Source organism: Trichomycterus rosablanca, chromosome 15 (genome assembly GCF_030014385.1).
Source record: "Trichomycterus rosablanca isolate fTriRos1 chromosome 15, fTriRos1.hap1, whole genome shotgun sequence".
In the NCBI taxonomy this organism is placed as follows: domain Eukaryota; kingdom Metazoa; phylum Chordata; class Actinopteri; order Siluriformes; family Trichomycteridae; genus Trichomycterus; species Trichomycterus rosablanca.
The window spans coordinates 5,793,441-5,817,124 of NC_086002.1; the positions used below are offsets into that span (position 1 = coordinate 5,793,441).

The window sequence follows — 23,684 nt, forward strand, 5'->3', positions numbered from 1 at the left end:
AACTGCATGTTTTTGGACTGTGGGAGGAAACCGGAGCGCCTGGAGAAAACCCACACAGACACGGGAAGAACATGCAAACACCACACAGAAAGGACCTGGACTGGCCCACCTGGGGATCGAACCCAGGACCTTCTTGCTGTGAGGCGACAGTGCTACCCACTTAGCCACCATGCCTCCCAGACCTGCAAATTTCAGTTTACAAATCATTCTTTCATTTGCATTTTACATACTGTCCCAATTTTTGGAGAATTGGGTTTGTAAAACAACTAAATACGGAAGGTTTAAATCTTGTTTCTTTTTATTTTTGTTCTTCAGTTGTCATATTTTGTACATAATATACTGTACTTTTATTCCACTTTTGTTTCTGGTGTGTCGGTCAATATAATCGTGTGCGGAATAGGAAATGCTCTGTGGTGACAGATTTTGACCTACTCAGATGATGTGGTTTTAACCACAGTGATGTGTGGGGAGCTCAGCAGAGTCTGGTGTGCAGAGTCAGTTGCCTCTCAGCCCTGATAATTAGTCATTCCATGACAAGCCTGCCATTAGTGTACAGCAGTAAATGAGACATGTCTAATACAGTATTCTGCAATTGGGATTGACAAGTCAATTCATTTAAGTGTTTAAGCACACTGTATGGCCAAACGTTTGAGGACACATGACCATGAGCTTATTGAACATCCCAAAACATCTTAAACCATGGACTTGGGGAGTCCCTCTAACCCCTCTTTGCAACTATAACAGACTTTACTCTTTTGGAAAGCTTTCCAGGCACTGATGTTGGACATGGCTTACAGTCCACATTCTAATTCATCCTAAACGTTTTAATAGGGTTGGTTTTAGGGCTCTGCACAGCTCACCATATATTTTGTGCAAAGAGGTATAATTAAGCTGAGCAGTTTAGAGCCTTCGCCAAATGCTCATATAAAATAAATAATATATTTTAAAAAATGAATACAATATAAATGACCATGGGCAGATTGCTGTGGTGTCGCAACATTATATACTACCGCTCGGGTCCAGGGTTCAAATCCCCAACAGTGCTATCAGAATGCTGGCCATCTACAAACAGACATGATTGACTATGTCTTTCCCCATTCCGAAAAAGTCAGACCCACCATGACCTTGATCAGGATAAACTGGTGGGAAAACATGAAAATAAAATGAAATAATAATAATAGAAAAGATTGTAGACAGTGGTTAGCAATAATAAGAAGGAGTATAAAAATCCTTTATTTAAACATTAGTGCTTAACTAACTTCACACCAAAGGTTCATATAGAGTAGCCAATCCACATTCTGCATGTTTTTAGAATGCGTAATAAAGCATGCAGAAGCATAAAAACAATTAAAACTGACAGTATGTGGGTATTCTAAAAGTTATGACTGGTAGTGTTTTTGGAAGACCACAAAATAGCTGATGACCACTAACTAATCTGGCAGGACTTTTGTGAAACGAAATAGACCCAAAAAGCTGCTAAAAGAGAAATGAAAACAACGATGAGCCAGAACAAATGCCTCAACACAGCTCACTATTCACAGTCAAGCAAGCTTTACATTCCCAGTTTTGTGCTCAGCCGAATTTTGTTGCTGATCACACTGGATAAATATAAACAAGTCATTTCTAGGAGAGGATTTTGGTCAGATGAAACACCTCTTATATGGACCTTTTTTAAACTAATAACATTTAAAAAATAAAGAATGATGCAAAAACTGATTGAACCACAGGCAGTTCCTTTATATTTTCCTTTCTCTTGTACCTCAATCTGTCCGCTGGGGGGCGACACAGGTCTCCTTAAAACATTTAAATAATTAAATAAGTAAACAAATGATAGAAAAATTGTACTGCAGTAACCCGCCAACCATGACGGCTAACGGACCTTCCAAATGGTGCATCCTTTAGTCGTGTCGTGTCCCCCCACATACATACAAACACACACACACACACACACACATTAAATACTCATTTACACACATATACACATACACGTATATAAACACACTCATAAACAAACTCGCACATACACACACACACACACACAGTCACGCACATATGGACGCATAAATGAACTCACACATACAGTACATACACACACAAATACAGACACTCATGCATAAACTCTCACACACATAGGCAAGCACACAAACATACACGTATAGACACACTTGCATACACTATATACAGTATATATATATATATGTGTGTGTGTGTGTATGTGTGTGTGTAGAGACACATGGAAAAACATACACGCCTAGGCACACACGCACACATGCACACATGCATATAGACACACATGCATAAACTCTCATATGTGTGTGTGTGTGTGTGTGTGTGTAGAGACATGGATAAACTCATACACGCCTAGGCACACATGTATATAGACACACATAAATACACGTATAGAGACACATGCATATAGACACAAATACATAAGACACACATGCGTAAACACACACACACACATGCATAAGTCACACATGCGTAAACACACACGTGTGTGTGTGTGTATGTGTGTGTGTGTAGAGACACATGGATAAACTCATACACGCCTAGGCACACACGCACACATGCATATAGACACACATGCATAAACTCTCATATGTGTGTGTGTGTGTGTGTGTGTATGTGTGTGTGTAGAGACACATGGATAAACTCATACACGCCTAGGCACACACGCACACATGCATATAGACACACATGCATAAACTCTCATATGTGTGTGTGTGTGTGTGTGTGTGTGTGTGTGTGTAGAGACATATGGATAAACTCATACACGCCTAGGCACACACGCACACATGTATATAGACACACATAAATACACGTATAGAGACACATGCATATAGACACATATACATAAGACACACATGCGTAAACACACACACACACACATGCATAAGTCACACATGCGTAAACACACAAGCGCACGCGCGCGGACCAGCAGGCGCACTGACCCTCCCCAGCCGCAGGGTGGGAACACCCCCCCACCACCACCCACCACCCCCTGCACCCAGGAGCACCGCAACAGTTCGCGATCAGCCGCGGTGTGCAGAACTTCAGCTGTAACACAGGGACTCATTCATTCAGAAAGGGGCTGAGAACTTTATTGTGCTGAGTGAGTTTAAAGCTCCAGGCTGAGAGAGTGAAACTGATAAACTGTCACTATGAGACCGGCTCATTCTGTGCTCACCTAAATCCAGTAGGAGTTTCTATAGACCAGCCTCGTTTTCATGATTCTGGTGTGTGATCATGGATTCCCAGCGAGCGAATGAAAGTCATGTTTCATTACTGGAGTGTGTGAAAGGTCCGTTTGCTTCGTCGTTAAACCTCTCCAGCATGGACATGAACTCCACCTGTAGCAACGCATCAGTTCTCACCAAACTTCAACCTGCACGATCCAAAGGTAAGATCAGATCTCATCAGGTCTCATCTCATCAGATCTCATCTCATCTCAGAGGAACTATTCTGCTGCTTTCTGTTTATCTTTCCATCTCCATCATTCATTTATTTCTCACAGCACTGCATCAGTACGTTATTAATAGTAGGTGGCACGTTTCAGAGATTCCACTGTAATACTTTCAGTGAACTGGTGTCTGTATTTTGTTCAGGTTGACAGTTTTCAGTTTTTGTCCTGCATTATTGAATATCTGTCTATTTACGGGTAATTGTTTTGGACATTGAAGCTGATTCTGTTCTGTTTCTGGTGCTGGGTGTGTATCAGCAGTTGGAGATTGATTTTGTGTGTCTCTTGCTTTCACACCAACAGATTCAAGTCGTGTGTTTATTATTACATAGTATTGAATTCTAAGCTATTATAAGAATGTTATATTTTGAACTTGTGAAAATGATTAATTTTGTATAATGTTAGGGAAATTTTTTTTTTAAAAAGACACAGAATCAATAGACATTGTATGTTATTTGATATGCATGTTATTTGATATGCATGTTAAAGACAAATTTACAGTTTATTGTTTCCTTATGCTTCTTAATCGTGGAGATGGATGATCTTGGAATACAGTATTCCTTACTGAGTTCAGTTTGTTTGTTTGTTTGTTTATTAGGATTTTAACGTCATGTTTTACACTTTGGTTAACTTCATGACAGAAACGGTAGTTACTCATTACACAAGATTCATCAGTTCACAAGTTTAATGTCAAACACAGTCATGGACAATTTTGTATCTCCAATTCACCTCACTTGTATGTTTTTGGACTGTAGGAGGAAACCCATGCAGACACAGGGAGAACATACAAACTCCTCACAAAAAGGACCCGGACCGCCCCACCTGGGGATCGAACCCAGGAGGCTAAGGAGGTGGCTAAGTGGGTAGCACTGTTGCCTCACTGCAAGAAGGTCCTGGGTGGGGAGGTCCGGGTCCTTTCTTTGTGGAGGAAACCGGAGCACCCAGAGTAAACCCACACGGACACGGGGAGAACATGCAAACTCTCACTCTACTGTAAAAATTGCTAAAAAAAAGCCAGGGAAACAGGATCAATAAATTCACTGTCTACAGTAGAGTGAAAGTTTGCATGTTCTCCCCGTGTCCGTGTGGGTTTCCTCCGGGTGCTCCGGTTTCCTTCCACAGTCCAAGGACATGCAAGTGAGGTGAATTGGAGACACTAAATTGTCCATGACTGTGTTTGACATTAAACTTGTGAACTGATGAATCTTGTGTAATGAGTTACTACCGTTCCTGTCATGAATGTAACCAAAGTAGAGTGGGAACTCACCTATTAAGAATCAATGTGGCATCATGGACTAGGATGCAGGATTTCCACTTTGTTGATATGAAACAAAATGATATGTTCAGTATGTGAATGAGCTGCTGTAAACTGGTGACTACAGACCTTATTATAGTTTAATCTAATTCTAAAAGAAATGTGCATTATTATTAGCATAGTAGTACACATTTTAAATTCAGCACAGCAAGTGTAAATTATGCACGATTAAAATAACATTGTTTATACACCAATCAGGCATAACATTATGCTTCCTAACTGACTGGTCTCTAGCTATGCAGCCCCATACGCAACAAACTGTGATGCACTGTGTATTCTGACACCTTTCTATCAGAACCAGCATTAACTTCTACAGCAATTTAAGCTATGGTAGCTCATCTGCCGGTTTACCACCGTTCCTTCCTTGGACCACTTTGGATAGATTCTGACCACTGCAGACCGAAAACACCCCACAAGAGCTGCAGTTTTGGCGATTATCTGACCCAGTCATCCAGCCATCACAATTTGGCCCTTGTCAAACTCACTAAGATCCTTACGTTTCCCATTTTTCCTGCTTCTAACACATCAACTTTGAGGATAAAATGTTCACTTGCTGCCTAATATATCCCACCCACTAACAGGTGCCGTGATGTAGAGATAATCAGTGTAATTCACTTTAACTGTCAGTGGTCATAATGTTATGCCTTGTCGGTGTACATGTCTTAAATTCCCCTTTACTGGTAACTGATTTTTGTTTTATAAATAAATCAAAACATTTTATAATGTAATAAATTAATTAATTCTGATTAATAATTCATTTACATTAATATTGAATTATCATAAAAAAAAACCCACAAGATTATTTTGACTTTGTGGAATAAAATAGATGAATATTTTTCATTTTTCCCACGTGCAATTTTTAGAGTACATGTGCAATTATTTGTAATTATTCATAAATTTTTTCAGTTTTTTTGGCTACTGGAAATTGCCACTAGGTGCAAGTGTGTGAGTCACTGTGTGAGTGTGAGTCAACCTGCAGTGGACTGGCACCCTGGTCAGGATGTATTTCTGTCCTGTGCTTAGCAAAATTGGCGTAATTATTGTAACTTGAACATTTTTAAGCACATTAAAACGATGAGAATATAATGCTGAATAATGATGTATTTTAAATTCAGTTTTAGTATTTGAATAGGTAAATGCCATGAACATGCCAGTCAGACAGAAGAAGGTAAATTGTGTTTCTCAATCTAGGTTACATTTACCCACAGGGGGGTGTATACATCTAGGCAACAAAGGGCCAAACACAAGATTGCACCAGTATTTTATCCTTTGTGTAGTCTTAATATTCTGTATACTCCCCATCTCCCAAGGGTCAGAAATGACCTGCCATCACTAAACCTCTAAAATAAGACAGTTTAATTACATTTCTAAACCCAAACCTATTTTGCATAAAGAAACAACCTGTCATTCATTACAAACCTTGTAAATATCGGGGGTCACGCAAGGAAAAGTCAAATTTTAGGGTAAAATAAGATTGAGATGATTTTACTTGCTGATAATCATATTGGTGATCAGATTATATTGTCCAGGTCTCAGAGGGGCATTTTCAAACCAATTATTTATTCTTGGAACATTTAAAGGCATTTTGAGTTTGGTGTAGCTATTGCCCAGGAAGGTATCGCTTATAAATCCACTCTGTTCTTTCACTAATAGAAAATATATGAGTTAATGCAGCTATTCACAACCTTGGGATCAGGACCCCATAGGGGTAGTCTAGAATGCATGTGGGGTCGAAAAAGAGCTTTTGGTGACCTGTTATGAATGCATTCCATCCAGTTAGCATTTTACCTACAAGCTTATAGCAACTGATTCAAATACTGAACACATCATTGTATTTCATATCAACAAAGTGGAAATCCTGCACCCTAGTCTATGATGCCACAAAAAGACTGTTTAAGTGAACTTCCCTGTTTCCAGGTGGTCCAGGTATTAGAAGGGCATTTTCTTAGTTCCTGCCCTAGCTATTAGTTTGGCCTAGCTATTGCCTATGAGTGTATCATTTATGGAGTGTAGTTAATGTAGCAGCTCTGGGATAAGGAACCCATTTGGGGTAGTCTAGGATGCATATGGGGTCGGAGAAGAGCTTTTGGTGACCTGTTAAGAATGGTTATGTTTTTTTTGGGAATTTTTAAAACAACAGCAACAACAAAAACAAAAAATAGCATTCCCATAGTTTTTTTAGCCTGAATGATTTACTAAGTCAAGCTTATAATGACCCCCTGTGACCCCCTGTATAAAGTTAAAGTTCTCAGCTACTTTGTGTAATGTGCACTTCTTTACATTAATGCACTAGAATGAATTTCCCTTGGGGTGTGGATTGGAATTTTGGTAGAACTGTAAACATCTGAACCCCAACAATGGGGCCGCTGGTGTATGTTAATACACACCATAATGAGCTGCCACACATTCATGCAGAAGACATGGTGGATTGTGAGTCTCTGTACCCCCTTAACTTCCAAAATACAGCAAAACACACTGCTGTACTACTTCTGTATAACACAACATTGAAACATCATATCAATCTTTTGATCAGTCACTATTTACAGTTTAAAAATATCTTTGTCAGCCTTGCACATCAGAATTTTAATATTTAGGCCTGTTTCTCCTGATAAAATTGCTTAATCCCTGTCAGTTTGAATAAAAATTTAGATCAAGGTCTGGGCTTTGGCTTGGCCTTTGTAACACACTGAGGTTCTTGGTTTTGAACCACGCCTGAGTAGTCAGACAGTTGACAGTATGCTTAGGGTTGTTAAACATCCGTCTCACATTGCTTCTCTGAGTAATGCCCTCTTCACCCAGCCACTGAGTTTTTATTGATGTCCTTGTCTAGGCAGAGTCATGGTTGACTTGTTTTGACAGTTCCTTGGTCTTTATGACAACGTTTGTTTAGATATGGTTTCTAGTAAACTCTGGACCATACAGGACTATAAGTGTTTTGAGATAATTCCAAATTACATTTCCAAATTTTCTTTGTGTTAAAGTTGAAACAGTAACTTCAACTTCATATTTGTATAACCATTTTCTATTGTACATAATACTTAAAAAATTAAACTGCTTTATTCTGGTCAGGGTCACTGAGGTTTCATTGGAAAGCAGTGAACACACAAGGCAGAACTACTAGAATCCATTGCAGGGCTTCAGCCACCCCCAGCCTATCTGTCCCTTTTTGTGCTACTGTGTAACCAGTTCCATTTATTATTTGGCTGGTACAGTTATATTAGTTGTGACACTTTGGGATGAACAGTTTATATTCATAGTCTGTACAAATAATAATTTGCATAATATAATGTCATTTTTAATTAATGTTTTAGTTTATAACAGTTCTGACTGTAGTCGTACTTGTTTTCATTTCATTTTTTAAATAAGCAGTTAATTGATGAATATCGGACGTAGCTGGAATTGCTCTTTCTCCAATTTTTATAGCAAAATGAATTTAAAGCTAAATAATAATAATGTCATTTATAGACCTGCAACTTCTGTAAACACTATATGGTCAAAAGTATGTGGACAGGCCTTGTAAGCTTAAGGTTTAGGCATTTCAGACACACCCATTGCTAATAGTTATATAAAATCAGTATTTAAAATACATTTTGTACCTTCATTTGTTTGGCACCAGTCCCGGGACTGTTCCTGTCTCCTGTTTCAGCACAGCTGTGGCCCTGTGAGCACAGTGGTCCCTCTTTGGCCCTCCTCGGTCAGGGTGAGGAACTGCAGCAGTAGGAACAGCTGGGGAACTGGATAGGAGAAATCAATATTACATGGTTTTCTACCTTAATCAGCATGCCCATTTGTACTCATGTTTTACATGACAATAAGATTGGAGATTGATAATCACTCGATAGCAATAAAAAGCGGGAGAATTTTAAATAAAATTATATGACGAGCATAATAAGAAACACAAAGTGCAGAACAATACTACTCACCAATGATGGAAAATCAGTGGGAACCCTGAGCTTTATTCGCTGCAATGAGATGCTTCCACCTAGAGGTGATAGGAGACAATAACACCCGAGTGTGTTCCTTATGTCCAGTCTACACGGTAACTTTGTTTTGGTTGCCTTCACTGCAGAAAATCCCGCTTCACAGAGATAGGATTTTGGAAATGAAGGCGGTGTTTTCATTGCTTTTGTAGCAATCTGTAATTATTGACTCTCCAGTTTCATTGACTTCTCAGAAACATACCGAATTACTTTTCAAATTCAAATTCAATTCAAGTTCAAATTGACCCTTTAAAACAGAGAGAAAAACAAATGAAATGTGTTTATTTTTTGGGGTACAGTCAGGCCCCTAGCATTCACCTCCTAAAGGAAGCAATTACAAGGGTATTATCACTTCTTGAGCTACTTAGAGGTACTACAGGGTGTAGTTAAAAGACAATAAAACCCCTTGCCTTTTTAGGGTATATACACCAATTCGTATGATTTAATTAAACAATAGAACACGAGAGGGAGTGTGTTATCGCGAATAACATCACGGCTGTGATTTGGTCGCAGGCACGAACCGAAGGTGAGTTCATACGAATTGGTGTATATACCCTAAAAAGGCAAGGGGTTTTATTGTCTTTTAACTACACCCTGTAGTACACCCTGTAGTACCTCTAAGTACTGCTTTTATACAACAGTTTTTACAAAATAAAGAAAGAAAATAAATCAAAGAAGCCCTGAATTTCATATTAAATATGCTTTAATATTGACAATACCTTCCGCCAAAAAGTAGTTCCACAACGAATATAAAGTTTAACACTACAAAGCAGACATCCCAAGTTGCAAAAACTCATTTCAGGGAGGTAAGAACAAGAAGAAGAAGAAAGCAAGAACCTCCGAAGGGAAAAAAAGAAATTAAAAAACCTCTCGCACACACCAAAGGCTATGGATGAAAACAGAACTACTAGGATCTGCTAACTGGTTTAACTAACTGTTCGTGTTACAAACACATTAATGTTCCCTAAATAGTGCAATAGATTGTGTATCAGATCATGGATATATGTTCCCTACATAGTGCACTAGATAGTGAATTAGACAATTGGTTATGTTCCCTACACAGTGCGCTAGATTGTATATCAGATAACGGATTTAAAACGAGATCGGGAAAAAAAGGCTGTGTTGCCTGCGTGCGCGTTTGTGTGCATGAAGCTTGTCGTTAATGGCAACGCGTCAGCGGAGTAATACCATTGTGGTGTGAAAAGACCGTGCTGTTATCACCAATATCAGCACGTTTAGAACGCTTCTCAACCAATCAGATTGTAAGGTCGGAACTACCTGTTGTATAAAAAAGAAATATATGTCTAATTTCCAGCTATATAACTGCTGCTCCAGTGTTGAACCCTACAAATAAAACACGTAGTGACAAAATCAAAAAGCTTCGCTCATGCATTTAATACGTTGGGCAACGGTGTTGTGCTAACATTAAAGCTTGGTTCATGATCATTTTTCAGGGCAGCTCATACAAAAAAGCCCAGTACCTTCTACCTACCTGGAATTCCGGCATGCATGTCTTCTTCACAGACTGGAGTCTTTTAGACATCTGTGTAATATGACTGGAGGCTCACCAGGAGATCCTCCACACGGGAGGTGAATTGACCTCATCTGTTCCGCATTAAACTAGCAGAGGGACTGGGTGCAATCTCAATCCACTCTCAGTAGAGACTTCTGGCGGCACGCTGAGACATTTAGCCCGAGCAGTCTGTTGACCTGGTGTCTTTTCTTTATGTACTGTGTGCTCCGTTCTGCTGCTGGGCATGGTTTAGTAACAGTGACATGTACAGTCAGCTATTTCAATAGGTCATGATACTACTTTCTTTAAATATTAGGAAAGGTGTCTCCTATGCCTTAGATCTGCTTAAAAAATAAAGCATTGCTACAGTTTTACTCTCCCTTTTCATGTTTTGGTCCTGTTTGTGGGTATAAATTCAGGTTGTAGTTGTAAAAAATTATACCCCTATTAGTTCACTGGCTGTTTCGCTAATTCACCATCTTTAGTGATTGTATACAGCATAAGTGCTCAATGTGTTATTCTAATTCTAGTGTATTTTTTCCTTTTCAGAAGTTTACATGTGCTTGAAAGAGCTATTTATGGGACTGCAATAATTCTATGGGTCTTTATACATACACAGATCAGGCACACCTAATATTGTGTTGGTCTGCCTTTCGCTGCCATAACAGCCCTGACCCGCCAAGGCATGGAGTCTGACACCTTTCTATCAGAACCAGCATTAACTTCTTTAGCAGTTTGAGCTACAGTAGCTCGTCTGTTGGATCGGACACACGCCTGCATACATGACGCTCTGACAGCGGATACCACAGCACTCCTTGACAGGGTCTCAGCAGTTTTGACAGCATATTATTAAGATAATCCTTTATTATTTATCAGGTGGGTGGGTCTAATGTTTAGGGTTTATCTGCGTATTAGGGCATTTGGAATTAAATCTACAGTTCAAGCAATTGTTGCATATTTAAAAATGATAATTAAGATGGACTGTCCTAAATGATCTGAAAGCATGAAATCTAAGTTAATGATTGACTGACTACATTTATTAGACTTAGTGCTGCGTTGGTTATTAGACTGTAATCTGAGTAAAGTAGACATATAATAATATTTGGGGAGCTATAACGAGGTATCTGCCGCGGTGTTTTAGCTCAGTTGAGGTGGCACAGAAAATGTAACATAGCAAAGTGGATTACGTTTCACTGTGGGTGTTTCATTACAGTGTGAATTAGGGCTGGGCGATATGGATCAAAAATAATAGCTCGATATTTTTTCGCTGAACGGCGATATACGATATATATCTCAATATTTTTTTATCCCATAAGGTAATAACAAAAAGACACTTCTGAGACAAAGCTACATGTTCCAAATTTTTTACAGGCACTTTTATTAAAATTCATGCTGGGGAAGCTTCACACAAGAACTATTTTTACTTAAAAAAAAAAAAAAGAGCCATTCTAAGAAAAAGAAAGTTGTTTCTAAGGTATCTCCTGTCGTGTAATGTAAATGTTTTTTCAAAAATCCACCCAAACGTTTTCTCAAAAATCCACCCAAACGTTTTCTCAACAGTTGAGGGAATTTTTGGCTAGATTGTTGGGAATGGTTGGGTGAATTGTTGAGGGAACATTTGGGTGGATTGTTGAGGGAACGTTTGGGTGAATTGTTAAGGGAATGGTTGGGTGAATTGTTGAAAACCCAAACGTTTTCTCAACGATCCACCCAACCATTACCTCAACAATTCACCCAACCATTCCCAACAATCTACCCAAACGTTCCCTCAACGTTCCCCCCTCACGTTCCCTCAACGTTTCCCCCCGAACGTTCCCCCAACGTTTCCCCCCAAACGTTCCCTCAACGTTCCCCCCTCACGTTCCCTCAACGTTTCCCCACGAACGTTCCCCCAACGTTTCCCCAGGAACGTTCCCCCAACGTTCCCCCACGAACGTTCCCCCAACGTTCCCCCAGGAACGTTCCCTCAACGTTTCCCCAGGAACGTTCCCCCAACGTTCCCCCCCGAACGTTCCCCCAACGTTTCCCCCGAACGTTCCCCCAACGTTCCTTCACGAACGTTCCCTCAACGTTTCCCCATGAACGTTCCCCCAACGTTCCCCCACGAACGTTCCCCCAACGTTCCTTCACGAACGTTCCCCCAACGTTTCCCCCCGAACGTTCCCTCAACGTTCCTTCACGAACGTTCCCCCCATGAATGTTCCCCCAACGTTCCCCCATGAACGTTCCCCCACGAACCTTCCCTCAATGTTCCTTCACGAACGTTTCCACACAAACGTTCCCTCAATGTTCCCCCCAAACGTTCCCTCAACGTTCAGAGGCATGCTGGTACATACCGGACAGCAATTACAAATATATTGTCTGACCCTTTAAGAATGTTAAGTGCACTATAGTCAAGTCAAGTCAACTTTATTTATATAGCGCTTTTTACAATAGACATTGTCTCAAAGCAACTTTACAAAATCCAGGACCAACAGATACAAAAACCCCTGTTGAGCAAGCCGAGGGCCGCAGGGAGCGAGTGTGTAGGGAAGGTGTCGGAATTTATCGTTTCCGTCTGTGCTCGTGTTCTTCTGTTGTTTTGCACTGAGCTTGTGTGACATTAAATATAGCGTTCTCGTTAAACCCCCCTCACATGTTTGGACTTTATACATTATTATGTATATGTCGCCACAACATTTACATTAATATTTTTTTACCGTATAGAACTCAGTTCTGTAATACAGGCAGAACTAATCGTTAATGTTACTGTGTAACTATTACAACATTTCATGCATTTTAATCAGCGTTCTGCTTCATGCACTTTATTATTATTTAACAGCTTTGTTTGTTGTTTAATTGCTGTTTGCTCCTTGTTTACTGCAGAGTTAGTTCATGCAATTTTATAAATTTTTGGTTGTTTATTGGCCAAGGACAAGAAATACTATAATAGAAGATAAATAAATAAATGAGTCTTGGACATCGGGTGATCATCCAGTATAAACTAACACGACCACGTACAACATCCAGTACAGAAATCACTCCCCATAATGTTTTTTACAGATATAGCAAATATCTATACATGCACATCATGCACATCACATATACAAACACAAGAGTCAGAACAACAGGAGATGCACCGTTACGTTATTATTACTGTTTATAACACTTGTGCTTGATTTACACTGTTTAAATATGAAGTAAATACGTGCATGTCAGCGTGTGCATGCGCTTGTATGTATTTCCGTTTTCCAATATTGGTTTTTGAAACGAATAACGACTCGTTTTCTTGTTTTTCAACTTTGGGATTTGAAGTAAAAAACGAATGACCAAAGGTACACGAAGCTGGAACCTTTTGTCTGGACTTGTTTTCGGCATTCTCTACAGAATACATTATTCCGCTGCTCATCTGACACTTTGAATCCGAACCATCTCCAAATAATTGAGCCATTATTATTCTTTTTACTAAGCAGCTCCTCCACCGTCTCCATGCTATCATGGGAGTTTTACTTACAGAAATGTGTTCTGAGGGCAGAAAGAATTGGCGGTGGGGAGGGAGGGGCGAGTTGTGTTCAGTGAGGGAGAGAGGCGGGGCAGGTGAACATGCGCAGAGACAAACTGGGAGAAGAGAAAGACGAACTGTCGGATCTAATTGGAACGCAACATCTACTGTATATCGATATAGACGATATTGTCTTATCTTATATCGCGTATGAAAATATATCGATATTTTGTAAAATCTCGATATATCGCCCAGCCCTAGTGTGAATTCACCAAGTGATGTGAAAGCAAGGTTTTTGTAGGGTTAAAACAGGGTTATGTAATTTAAACATGACCAGTGTAAAGTAATCTGACTGTTTATTTTTGGCCATGACACAGTCTGCAACATTCTGAACTAGATAAATCTCATCCAAAGAAACTACAGGGTTGCCAGCTATACACATTGCAGTTGTCCAATCTAGAGGTTATAAGAGCATATTCTAGACTCTCAGCATAACGTAGGTCTTATTTATGCTATCTTTTTAAATGGTAGTATGTAGTGTGCATTACCAACTGCATCTTTTCACCTGCACAAGGCGAGTTCATATGCGGATCAGCCTTGTGCACGAAGAGCCACACCCTGATCAGCATTATTCCCCCATCAATCAGCCAGCAGAGGTTGTAATTGCACCAGTTATGAGAAACCCTGGTCTGAGTCGTCTTATCCCTGAACAACTGCCAATCGTTGTTTATGTGGCTGCCCAGCCGGATGGCAGAGCTGAGATTCGATACGATGTATTCGAAATCCCAGTTCTGGTGTGCTAGCGTATTTTACCGCTGCGCCACCTGAACGCCCTTGCACCTCTGTTTTAATAATATTTTTATTCATCCCAAGATTTTGTCTTTAGCACAACTTGCTGAATCTACTTTCTGCTGAAAGTATTCATTCAGGTGATAAAATATTTATTTTCATTACTAAATCCACAGGTCAGTCACATCTCAGTGTGTGTTCTCTTCTGGACCAATCATATTTTATCTATGAACATAGGTCTTTGTGGTTTAATTTTAAAAAAAGACCACTGATTTGAGGAACATATTGGGCCGAAAGCCCTCCAGCCATGAGACTGCAGTCCTGATTAAAACTATAAAACACCCTCCCAGTGAACCAGAGACAGGGGAGAACAGAAAGAGAACATAAGAATTACTGACGCATGCCCTGGCTTTCAGTGATTACGTATTCAGTCCCAAACTCTTGCTTATAAGTGAACATCTGTACTGAAGGGGTGATGTATTACAAGCCGATGCCAAGACCCTGGTAATAATAAGGAATGTTTCCCATTGTTTCAGTGGCACCGTCACAGATCGAATAGAACGAATTTGGTCACGTACATGTGGGCAGTGGGTCTTAAACTGATGTACTGGAATTACTGGGGGACTAGAATGAAAAGACATCATTTTACATTTTGGTTACATTTATGACAGGACAGGTTCATCAGTTCACAAGTTTTAATGTCATGGACAATTTTGTATCTCCGATTCAACTCACTTGCATGCCTTTGGACTGTGGGAAGAAACCGGATCTCCCGGGGGAAACCCACACAGACATGAGGAGACATGCAAACTCCACACAGAAAGGACCCGGACCAACCCAACGGCAATCAAACCAGGACCTTCTTGCTGTGAGGTGACAGTGCTACCCATGAGTCTCCGTGCTCCCCCTGCCAAAATAATAAAGACACCGTTGATAGGCACTTCTTCTTCTAGGCACTTCCAGATACTATACTATAGTTGCATTCATGTATACATGTGACAAATGCAAGTTACTTAATATTGATGAATGTTGTTTAATTAAATAAGAGTGCAAATAAATTAGGGATTAGCATATAAAAATCTGATTCTATATAACTACTATTTAAGCACTTGAGTTGTGCAGCAGTCTAATACACTAGCCCACATCTGCCCAGACTTCAGTCTTTGGCTTAACATAGACAACCGGCCATGTCTGAGAGAGGGAAAACTGGATGGTTACCTGCTTGCTGCTGCAACAGTGATGAGTTCTGTCTGGTCATTACCATTAGCAGTACAGAAAGAATGCATGGTCCTCATAATGTACCAAGAGTCTCTGTTCGAATCCAGTGCTGGCTGGTGTAAAGATGTGAGAAGGTGCATGTGTCAGAGAAGACTTGTGCTAGCCTGTGGCTCTCCTCATCCAGCAAGGGTGCAGTGCAACTGGCTAAGGTCGTCAGAATGCACCGGGAATTGAGTATATCCAAATTGGGAAACTGCAAAATGTCAAAAAAAGAACTTAAAAACAATTATGAAAATATAAAAAATGAAAGTACCATTTTAATCGCCTGACTTCTCACAAATTTGCAGATGTTGAAGTGACTTATAAATGAATAACATGCAAAGTTAAGCAAAAAACAGCTCTACGTTTGGCTCAGTGCCTAAATACACTGCCTTGAAACTATTTAGTCAGTGCGAAATTGCAGCACAGCACAGTTAGCTGGTTCAATTAGACGAGTGACATTTAAATCCCAAAGCTAAGCCTTATTGACTGGCATTAATTAAAAAAGACTTATTAAAACACACCACAAAAAAAAAAAAAAAAAGATTTACACCAAACTGCTGAGTTCATGTTTTAGACTGATAAGAGTCGGGGAGTTGATTTCATTTAGCATTGATTTGAAATATCGTGCAGAACTCTCATTAGGAATTCTGAGAGGCACATCATCATATTTTTCTTTAGGAAAAGGAGGGACCATAGTGTCACTGAGTGGATGAGAGTGGATGTCAGCATCAGCATTTACATTTTCAGCATTTAGCAGATGCTTTTATCCAAAGCGACTTACAGTTGTGACAGTATACAATCTAAGCAATTAAGGGTTAAGGGCCTTGCTCACGGGCCCAACAGTGGCAACCTGGCAGACCACTGTAACTGTAACCACTGTAACTGTAACCACTAGGCTACAACTGCCCTAAAACAAACCTCCGTCATGACAGCATCTTGGGTCACTGTCTGTTAAAAGATCTGCAGTGTTTTCATGTGTCTTCATGTGTGGAAAAGGCAGAAGGTGGGTTTGCTTTTGAATGTGTATGGCCTGCAGTCAGTGTTTTATTATTACTATTATTATTATTATTATTATTAAGTGCTGTGAGGTTGATTCTTGCTTCTGGCGACTGTATAAACATTCTGTCTTCTGTTTTACTTCATCCTCCCAGGGTGTTCAGTGGGGTTGAGGTTGGGTCTCTTCTAAACCACACCAAATGAGTCAAACTATGTTTTTATGGACTTTGCTTTGTCCAGAGTCTTGCTGAAGCTGGACATTTGTGGCTTTTGTCTTCCTCAAACTGTTGCCACGAAGTCAAAAGCATCAATTATTCTCAACTAACAAGTTCTACACAACTGTTAGCAATTGGCGTCACTTAAACTTAACAGAAACGAAGGGTGTCCACATACTTTTGACCATATAGTGTAAATAGCCCCCTTGCACTTGTTTTTTTTTGTATTTTGCTTTTATGTCGGTGCTGTAGCTGCTTGTCTGAATGATGAGTGGTGAATGTCACCTGCAGTAAGACTGATGGTGTCTCTGTGGAAATTCATTACTGACTTTGCTAGAACTTGATTACTTCAGTCATCACACAGCTGCTATCAGTACGGTCATTTTTCTAGTTAGTGTGTGCATGACTGCCTGATCGCCGCTCGGGTTCTGGTGTACATAAGTGATAAAAATGATACGTATCAGTAAGTGGAATGAGGAAAGCAGTAAGTTCCACGGTTGCATTATGACATGAAGCTTGCTTATTATGACAAGGATAAGTGATTCTTAATTAGGGCACAATGAAAGATTCTTTTTTTTCTATTTTATTTCCCCCAATTTAGCGTAGTCAATTTGTCTTTCGCTGTTGGGGGATCCCTGATTGCAGTTGAGGTGGGTATATTGCTGCTCACACCTCCGACGACCCGTGCACAGCCCATTGCGGAACCCTTTTTCACCCATGCATTCTGCTCTGAAACAGGGTCCTTACACAGTGTTTGAAGACCCCACCCACATAGTCCGCTCATCCCGCCCTAGCAGAAACGTGTCTGCTGCAGGCACTGCCAATTATGCCCGCTAGCTGGCGCTCAGCCCAGTTTCAAACCAAGAAGTTCAAAATCTTGGCGCTGGTGTGGTAGCAGAATATCCCACTTTGCCACCTGGGCGCCACAACGAAAGGTTCTTAACTAAAGGTTCACATAACAGTGGTAACTGTCATTGAGAATAATAATAATAATAATAATAATAATAATAATAATAATAATAATAATATTAATAATAATTATTATTATTATTATACGATTATATAACGCTTTTTATTACTTGATTTCCAGCTAGATTTACACTAATAAGTCCTTTTTAAAAGATGCCAGAGTTTCCCTCTGCTCAGTGTCTAGGCATGCGTGTACCAATGCCCTTTGGTCACTGATTGGTCATTAAGTCCCTAGTTCTGCCAGCATGTTTGAAGTTCTCATTGATGGTCAATGGACTGCACCCTCCCTAGACACAACCAATGAGCAAGAACAGATTAAAATAGGCACATAAAAAAGCAAATCGCAGGAAACATGAAAGTTAGAGAGCAAACAGTTGAGTAAAACAGCCTCTTTGCCGGGCCGGTGTGTAGCAGGTTTGCCTCTTTCACGGTTGAGATCATAACACGACAGTCGCTGGGTCCCTACCATCTTCTTTTTGTTGTTCTTCCATCAGAAATGTACTCGCTGCGGATCCTCCTCTACTCCCTGATCTTCCTCCTGAGCGTGTTCGGCAACCTGCTGATCATCGTGGTGCTGATCGTGAACAAGCGCATGCGCACGGTCACAAACTCCTTCCTGCTCTCTCTGGCCGTCAGTGACCTCATGATGGCCGTCTTCTGCATGCCCTTCACACTCATCCCCAATCTGCTGGAGGATTTCATCTTCGGAGCCGTTATGTGCAAGACCGTTGCCTATTTCATGGGTGAGATGCTCTTCATTTCTGAGTTCATTTCATGGCCTTATAGAGGATCTCAGAGGATTTTCTAATCTATTGCTTTTTTTCCTCTTATGAAACTTAAATAGAGCTATATTCATTGAAGTCAAGCTCAATTTCTGAAAAGTTGGGGCAATGGGAACAGTGTAAATAACAATATAACCCAGGTGGTGCAGTGGGATATTCCGCTAGCACACCAGCGCCACTAGCACACCACACCGGTCGGCTGGGTGCCATCTAGCTGGCATAATTGGCAGTGCCTGCAGCACACTAACTGGCTACCGTGTCTGCTAGGGCGGGATGGCCGGACTCGCTGTGCAAGGACCCTGATTAGCAAATAGAGGCATCTGTGCAGAATGCATGGGTGAAAAGAAAGGGTCCACTAAGGACTGCTCACGGGTCGGACGAGGCGTGAGCAGGAAATATACCCTCCTGAAATGCAATCAGGGATCCCCAGCAGCAGAAGACAAATTGACTATGCTAACTCTATTTATAAATAAATACATAGAAAAATAAATAAATAAAGAACAATATAAAAAACAGCAATGGTTTACAAATATAATAAACTTTGTTTTTGTAAAATAAAGTAAATAAATCTTTACCATGAACAGCCCAACACCCTAATCCATATAAAGTCTCTTTTATGATTTTTCTATAAGGAAACATATCGACCCCAACTTTTTAGATACTGAACCTTTTATTCAGCCATGATAATAGTCATATCATCTGACATGGCGTTAAGATTTGAACAAACTTACAAACAAATGAACAGCCCACTAATAAATGTTAGAAGCGTGTTGGTTGTCCAGAGGTTAAGAAAGTTAATTATTTACGTGTTGTAGCTATATTGAGGCTTGTGAATAAATAGTTGAACATTTTTTTTGTCTTAGGAGCTATGTGCAGCCAAGGTAAGTACCACATGGCAACAACTACCAACATGGCATTACGCTGCCAAGATTTATTAATAGCAGAGCACAAGAAAGGTTTCAGAAAGGTTACTGTGGCTGAAATGACTAATTATTCTAATATTAGTCATAAAAGAAATGTTTTACAACACACAGTGCATCAAACCTCTCTGTGTAAGGGCTGTGTGGGCGCTAATCAAATCAAAGTCATCTGGTCTTTCACAATCTACCATAGTTCTCTGGGTCCAAGCTCATCTCAGATGGACCAAAACACAGTGGAACGTGCTGTTATCAGATAAGTCCATGTTTTGAATTGTTTTCAGGAGAAACATACATCAAGTTCTCCACGTCAGAGACAAAAAGAATTTTCCAGACTGTTATCAGCGAAAGGTGTAAAAGCCAGCATCTGTCATGGTATGGCGGGCACTAGTGCCTACAGCATGGGTGACTCACAAATGTGTGAAGGTGTCAGTGACATGAAGGCGTATCTTAGGATTTTTGAGAGTGCAACGAAACACTAGAATCTAGATTTAGGCGATATCTTCTCCCAGGAAGTCCAGGCTATTTGAGCAAGACAGTGGCAGGTCTCAGTGCCAGGTCTCAGTGCCAGGTCTCATTCTGCATGCGCTACAACAGTGTGGCTTTGCAGACAGTTCAGTCCAGGTTTGTGTCCTGTTGAAAATATGTGCAACATCATGAAGAGGAGAATCAATCAAGAGCGACCGCAGGCTGTTGAGCAGCTAAAGTCTTGCATCAGGCAGAAATGGGCAAAACTTAAAAAACTGTAACATGCTTTAAAATTCCAAGACGGCAATGAGAAACTTTTGAGCCAAACCATTTAAAACTGGGGTGCACTGGGGGATCTAAAGTTTGCTAAGCTTACCCAAACATCACAATTAAACAAAAACCTAATTCGTTTTATTTCTTAATTCTAGCTTTAAACTAACAACCTCTCGTTGCATTATTTTCATTGTGCACAGCATGAATAAGTCTTGTACTGCATGTCTTCAGTCCATGCTGCTTGACACTTTTAATTTCTTTAAAATCTGTAATGTTCCCCAGTATGGAAGTGGCTGAACACCTTGAAAAATCAGCTGTACGTGAAGCTATTAGGCATTTTTTGCACAGTAAAATACAGCTTTGTCATATAGGAGGCGGAAAATTACACCCTGCCAGGACCTAAATGTGGCACCAGGCACAGAATGTAATAATAATTCTTCAGTGCTATATATAATGATGAAGGCACCAGTGCTGAATTAAGCCGTCACAGCAGGCTGGGCATAAGCTTTCATTTGCCCCTAGACTTTAAAGATAACTTTTTGATGAGGGTCCTATTTCATTAACTAGTGCTTGTCAAGAGGAATTTTTTAGAATTTTTAGCTAAATTACAAAATTAGTTCAAATGTTTAGACCAGTTTGAATGCATCGTGGTTTGTTTTACGGTCTTCTGAGAAACACTGTATTTAAGTTGCCTTAAAATGAATAAACAGACTTCATTATTTATGTGCTAGCACAAATTACATTAATAAATAAGGATGCAAGCGGTCTCAAATGTTTTAGTAACTGAATTAACAATTGGCCCATAAAACACAGACTCCATTACACCTCTGTTTCTATATTACACACTTTATTGTGTTGTGGATTTGATTTTGTTTATATAAATGCGGGTTTAGCCCATCAATTCACACTTAATCACCCATAATGCCAAATTAAGTGCAAACATATTTCAGAGTATTTTAGAGTTATTTAGAGTGGGTAGCACTGTCGCCTCACAGCAAGAAGGTCCTGGGTTCAATTCTCCAGGTCCTTTCTGTGTGGAGTTTGCATGTTCTCCCTGTGTCTGCGTGGGTTTCCTCCGGGAGCTCCGGTTTCCTCCCACAGTCCAAAGACATGCAAATCTTTGCATGTAATTGGAGATACTAAATTGTCCATGACTGTGTTTGATATTAAACTTGAACTGATGAATCCTGTGCAACCAGTAACTACCTGTCCTGCCATGAATGTAACCAAAGTGTGTAGAACATGATGGTAAAATCCTAATAAAACAAACTAAATGAACAAAAAAAGCATTCAGACTCTTGGCTCTCTGGCACTCCAGATTGTGGTCAGAAGCAGCTTGTGTCCAGAACTCAATTGGTGTCCACCTGCAGCGATTTTAATTCAACATAGTTTGGAGAGACACTCATGGGCCCACAGTTTATAGTTTTTTTTAATGAATAATTACTGTATATTATACTGGGTTTATTTCCTTTTATCACAAACACATGATGGTTGAAGCCCTGTGATGGATTGGTGCCCTGTCCTGGGTATTCTTGCCCTGCGCCCAGTGTTTCCCTGTTAAACCAGACCTCCCTGCGACATTGACCAGGATGAAGAAGATGAAATGACGCTGTTTGTTAAAGTTTGGCTTGATCTAGGTAAAGCTCTTGTTGAATTTTGACCACTTTGCCTGAGTAACCAGTTTGATCATTGTTGCTTGTTTGACTTCAGTAAACTTTGTACAATTTGTCAGTTTTGTATCATTATTTCATGTAATAGAAAGCAATAAGTACAATAATAGGTTCTTATTTAATATGCCAGTCGTCTGCAGGTCTCTGCCAGTAATAGATCTTCTGTTTCTACACATCCTGATGATCAGATGGTGTCTTAATTCAGAATATGATGAGTCTAGTTCTATTGGTTGGCAGGAACTTTGGAGTTTGGCGTTACTAAACACTGTTAATGCAGTTCTCACATTGGGCTGTGAATAAGGTGTTCAAGCTAGCTGCTAGCCTCTTCTAAATAAATCAACACTTAATCTGTCAGATGTACACCAGTCAGGCATAACATTAAAACCACCTCCTTGTTTCTACACTCACTGTCCATTTTATCAGCTCCACTTACCATTTAGAAGCACTTTGTAGTTCTACAATTACTGACTCTATCTGTATTTCTACATACTTTTTAGATTGCTTTCACCCTGTTCTTTAATGGCCAGGACCCCCACAGGACCACTACAGAGCAGGTATTTTTTGGGTGGTGGATGTTTCTCAGCACTGCAGTGACACTGACATGGTGGTGGTGTGTTAGTGTGTGTCGTGCTGGTATGAGTGGATCAGACACAGCAGTGCTGCTGGAGTTTTTAAACACCTCACTGTCACTGCTGGACTGAGAATAGTCCACCAACCAAATATATCCAGCCAACAGCGCCCCGTAGGCAGCGTCCTGTGACCACTGATGAAGGTCTGGAAGATGACCAACTTAAACAGCAGCAACAGATGAGCGATCGTCTCTGACTTTACATCTACAAGGTGGACCAACTAGGTAGGAGTGAAACAGGCATCTAATAAACTTTTGCTCTTATTGGTGTGTTTCTAGTTTTATATTTGAATAAATGCTGAATTGATGCTAAATTTGCATCAACCTGAAGTTAATTTTAAAAGAAAGTTTTTTGCTATATAGTGGTACCTTATAAGTCAACGCCCCCTAAACTCAAAATCTTTAAAACTCAACGCCCTTCGACAAGAAATTTGTACCTTTAAACTCAATGTTTCCCTTAAACTCAACGTGTTCAGTTTTGTTTTGTTTTTAAAAAAAACAAAACACTTAAGCTGTGCGGTAAGACGTCATCAAAGTGTGCATATGAGACGAATCTGCATTTGTGTGGAACAATCATCAGATTCACTCTGAAAGCTCCAGATATATGTGAGTTTATCTGGATTTTCCTCCTGTTTCACTATTTTTTTAAAATATATTTTCTTTATGCATTTTCTCCCCTTTTCCCCCCTTTTTAGCGCGTCCAATTGCCCGATTGCGTCATGCTTCCTCTCCACCAATGCTCTGATTGAGGAGAACGAAGCTAGCCCACGCCCCCTCCGACAAGTGGGCAGCAGGCCGTATGCGTCTTATCACCTGCACTTTGACGAGTGCAGTGTAGCTCAGCACTGTGTACGGAGAGACACACCCTGACAGCACTCTTTTCTCATCTCTGTGCAGGCGCCATCAATCAGCCAGCAGAGGTCGTAATTGCACCAGTCATGGGAGAGAGAGAGACCCCATCCGGCTTA

At 40.2% G+C, this 23,684-nt stretch overlaps 1 protein-coding gene across 1 annotated transcript in view; it reads left to right on the forward strand.

The window, feature by feature from the left end:
• The first annotated feature begins 3,246 nt into the window (after nucleotides 1-3,246).
• cckbra (cholecystokinin B receptor a) overlaps nucleotides 3,247-23,684 on the forward strand; it is a 43,806-nt gene continuing 23,368 nt past the window's right edge. Inside the window, exons 1-2 of the mRNA XM_063010482.1 lie at nucleotides 3,247-3,400; nucleotides 18,473-18,721. Coding sequence (XP_062866552.1) covers nucleotides 3,247-3,400; nucleotides 18,473-18,721 — 403 coding nt within the window. The remainder of the gene's footprint in view (nucleotides 3,401-18,472; nucleotides 18,722-23,684) is intronic.